We start from the raw sequence: 3,479 nt of genomic DNA on the forward strand, positions 1-3,479 counted from the left end.
CACTTTTTAAGAGATATTATAGAAGAATGTGGAGTCATGGTGCAGAAAATTAGGACTACAGACAACCCTGCCGATATGCTAACAAAAGTAGTGACTGCGATCAAGTTTCAATATTGTTTGAACTTGATCAACATTGTTGAACTTTGAAGATTGAAGTTGAAGACACAATCAAAATTTATCAGTGAGAGAAAATTGAAAAAGTGGAATCTTGCCAAGGTGGAGATTTGTTGAATTTGACAAGATTAATGTGAACTAGTGTGAACATTTGAAACATCTTTTTTGGAAGATTTGATAGATGCATTTTTCATGCATTTATATTGCATGATCACACTTAATATGATGTCATGCATGACATTATTAAGGCCATTTCTCTTCTATAAATAGTAAGGGTTTTGTTCATTTGTAAACATCTCTCACGTGCCTTCTTATCTCCTAAGGCATTTGAATCTTCTTTCTCTCTTGTAGTATTTTCCTTGTAATTTTTGGAGTGAAATAAAGTTTGAGTTGATTGTAACCGAGGACTAGGCAAAAATTAAATTTTGCCGAACCTCGTTAATTTCTGGTGTTCTTTTTATTATTATCTCATTTACTACTTATTAGCTGCATTTAGATATAGTAGTTGTGATTTAACCACTCTTTATATATTCGGCTTCCGCAACACTCACTACCCCTTGTCACAAGCCGCAGACCTCGACGAGCATCAATAGGTGAAGTTTGTAGCCACTATAATAGAAAATAATACTGTAAGATTATTCTCCATTACATTAAAATAATTGAATTTAATTACTCAGAAACTGCAAATGAGCGAAATGTCAAATAAACTTAGTGGCGGTGTCAGAGCAATGGTGGAGGCACGATTAACGCTAAGGGTTCAAAAAAAAAAGTTAAAAAATTAAAAGAGACTGCAGCTAGTGAGAATTGAATCAGTAAACTCGTAAAGATTTTGAACTCCCTTGACTACTAAGTTATGATTTTGAGTTGTTACAATGAGACTCAAAATATACTATATAGAGATATAAAATAAATTTTGTCTTATATATACAGTATAACTTATCGATAAAGGGGACGAGTTAACCTCTTTCTGCCCCTAAATCCGCCTATGTGTCATAGGGGTCGACTCAATTTCTTACAAGTTGGAACGTATAATGAGCCACTGCAAAGTTAAAGCGTGTGAGGGAAATTTCTTTGCAAGTTTGGTGATATGTAGTCAACTTTTTCTTATTGAAATAGTACGTTTAATAAGGGTATTTTATAGTGTTGTTTGAAAAATCCTAAAAGATGTACTCCGATCACTTTTCAAAATATTCAATATTTTAGAAAATGAGTATGTTAAGGAAATTACTAGGGTACTATATATACACAAGTCAGATCGGTACAAGTTTGGAGTTGACCCAAAAAGCAAGAAAGAAATAAAATAAAATAAAATAAAGTAAAAGAAAACTCTCTAGCTTACTGAATTAGAGAATTGCCTGAGAAACCAGGTCTTTTACAGAAAGCAATTTACTCGGATTAAGCTGTAGTGCTGTACACACTTAACCTAACCAAAACTGAGTTTAACTTTGAAATCAGTCTTGCAGTGACACAATCCTTCTCTCTCTTTGCTTCAGTCACAAGAAAATTTGAAGAGTTTAAGTTTTAGGTAAATTTAACAAGAGTTTACACTAAACCTCCTTGTAATATAACTTAGTTGTAGATATATTTTCTGTGTTTTAAAACCAAGCACTTACACTTCATATATAATACAAACCATACACAAATATAAAGGCGTTAGCAATATTTTGCAAATCAAAGTACTTTATACTATTTATATAATGAAAATTATACAAAAAGAACATCTGTCTAATTAAGTTTAATTTAAAAATTTTGAAGTGGTATTATAGAAAAGCGACCTAAGTAAAAGAAAACACGTGAAATTTCTGTATATTAAATAGTACTATAATTCTTTTTTTTTTTAAAGGATCAATAGCTTACATGTTGAAAATGCAAGAAAATTATTACAAGTAACTGATCATATAAATGACTACATGCATTAATATGTGGTCATTTTCTAATTAATTAAGAATTTTGGAAGATACATGAAACTTTATATTTTATAATTTAACTTGTTTTATATTAATACATTTAAGTTATAAATATATCTCATGTTTTCCAAATCTAAGCACTTAACTGCTATAAAATGAAAACATTAGTCAAACTGTAGGATTTTCATAATTGTATAAGGGATTGAATATATGATCTCAAGATAAAAAGGGTGCATCTGCAATTATAGGGGCCTTTAGTGTAATTTACACTACTAAATTAAACTTTAGTGTTGGTATAAAAAAATGGTAACTCCGTGTGTACTAGCGTGTTGTAACTTAGCGAATCCCAAACTGAGTTTAAAGCGGAAAATAGTCTTAGCAATAGCACAATCCTTTTCTCTCTTTTCTTCGGGCTCAAGAAACTTTAGAAACTATATATAACTCTCCACACTAATTCCCACACACCGCCCTAATACTATTGCCATGACAATAAAGAGAAGCAGAGAAGAAGATCAATTGACAGTGGAGACATTAGCCATGGCTAATTGCGTCAATATCTTAGAGAAGAATAGTTCATTAGCACGTAGACTTTTCGAGTGCAGGACTTGTAAGAAGCAATTTGAATCTTTCCAAGCTTTGGGCGGCCATAGAGCAAGTCACAAGAAACCAAAACTCCACTCAACGGCAGATCCAATTAAACCTAACAAGAAGAAACATGAATGCTCCTTTTGTGGAGAGGAATTTTCTCTTGGACAAGCTTTAGGTGGCCACATGAGAAAGCACCGCTATAAATTGGGTGAATTGCAGAAACAGAAACAGCAGGATAGTGATGATAATTCTGCCGGTGAAGTTGTAGAGACGACAGAGAAAAAGATTTCGGGTACTGAAAAGGCTTTGTTCTTGGATTTGAATATGACACCATATGAGAATGAGTTGATGTTGGGGATTATCCCGCTTAGAGTAGTTCAACATTCTTGGTTGTAACCATTTTGAATTGTTTCGGTTACAGACGTATTAGATACTATAGTAGTTTTCTGAATTTTTTCTTCAGAGTAGCTAACTTCTATGATTTCGATTGATTTGTGGCTAGTCTGTGTATAGAAAAACCTACAGAAATTTTGTTCATCATATAAACTAGTTACTGGATTTTGTTGTTTCCCTTAGTTCCCTCCACAGCAGCAGGTTGTGGTTGTGCAAATTAGTTAAAGCATCTCGGGTCAATAACATGGACTCATAAGTCTGTTAAGCGAATGAAAGAAAGAATTCAGGTTCAAACACTAACTAATTGTAGTCCAATTGAATGTCCTTTGATTTTCATAATCTCAACTAATTGTATAATGATACGATAACAAAAAAAATTATTAGATGATCGTCAATTCTATGTAATATAGCTTAAGATAATTTCTTGTAGTAATTCATGATTCCAACTTATCATTTATTTCACAAAAGTCACTTATC

The 3,479-nt window shown here is 32.3% G+C and overlaps 1 protein-coding gene across 1 annotated transcript; it reads left to right on the top strand.

Moving 5' to 3' along the window:
* The first annotated feature begins 2,408 nt into the window (after positions 1–2,408).
* Positions 2,409–3,177, top strand: LOC107826050 (uncharacterized). The gene has a single exon (XM_016652989.2). It carries the CDS (start codon positions 2,505–2,507, stop codon positions 3,003–3,005), a length of 501 nt encoding a protein of 166 aa, XP_016508475.1. The 5' UTR covers positions 2,409–2,504; the 3' UTR covers positions 3,006–3,177.
* The last annotated feature ends 302 nt before the right edge of the window (positions 3,178–3,479 follow it).

The sequence above is a fragment of the Nicotiana tabacum genome, chromosome 22, assembly GCF_000715075.1.
Source record: "Nicotiana tabacum cultivar K326 chromosome 22, ASM71507v2, whole genome shotgun sequence".
NCBI lineage: Eukaryota > Viridiplantae > Streptophyta > Magnoliopsida > Solanales > Solanaceae > Nicotiana > Nicotiana tabacum.

Bases quoted from the DNA above. Each gene is read 5' to 3' on its own strand.
- LOC107826050 (XM_016652989.2), top strand. From the start codon at position 2,505: ATGACAATAAAGAGAAGCAGAGAAGAAGATCAATTGACAGTGGAGACA.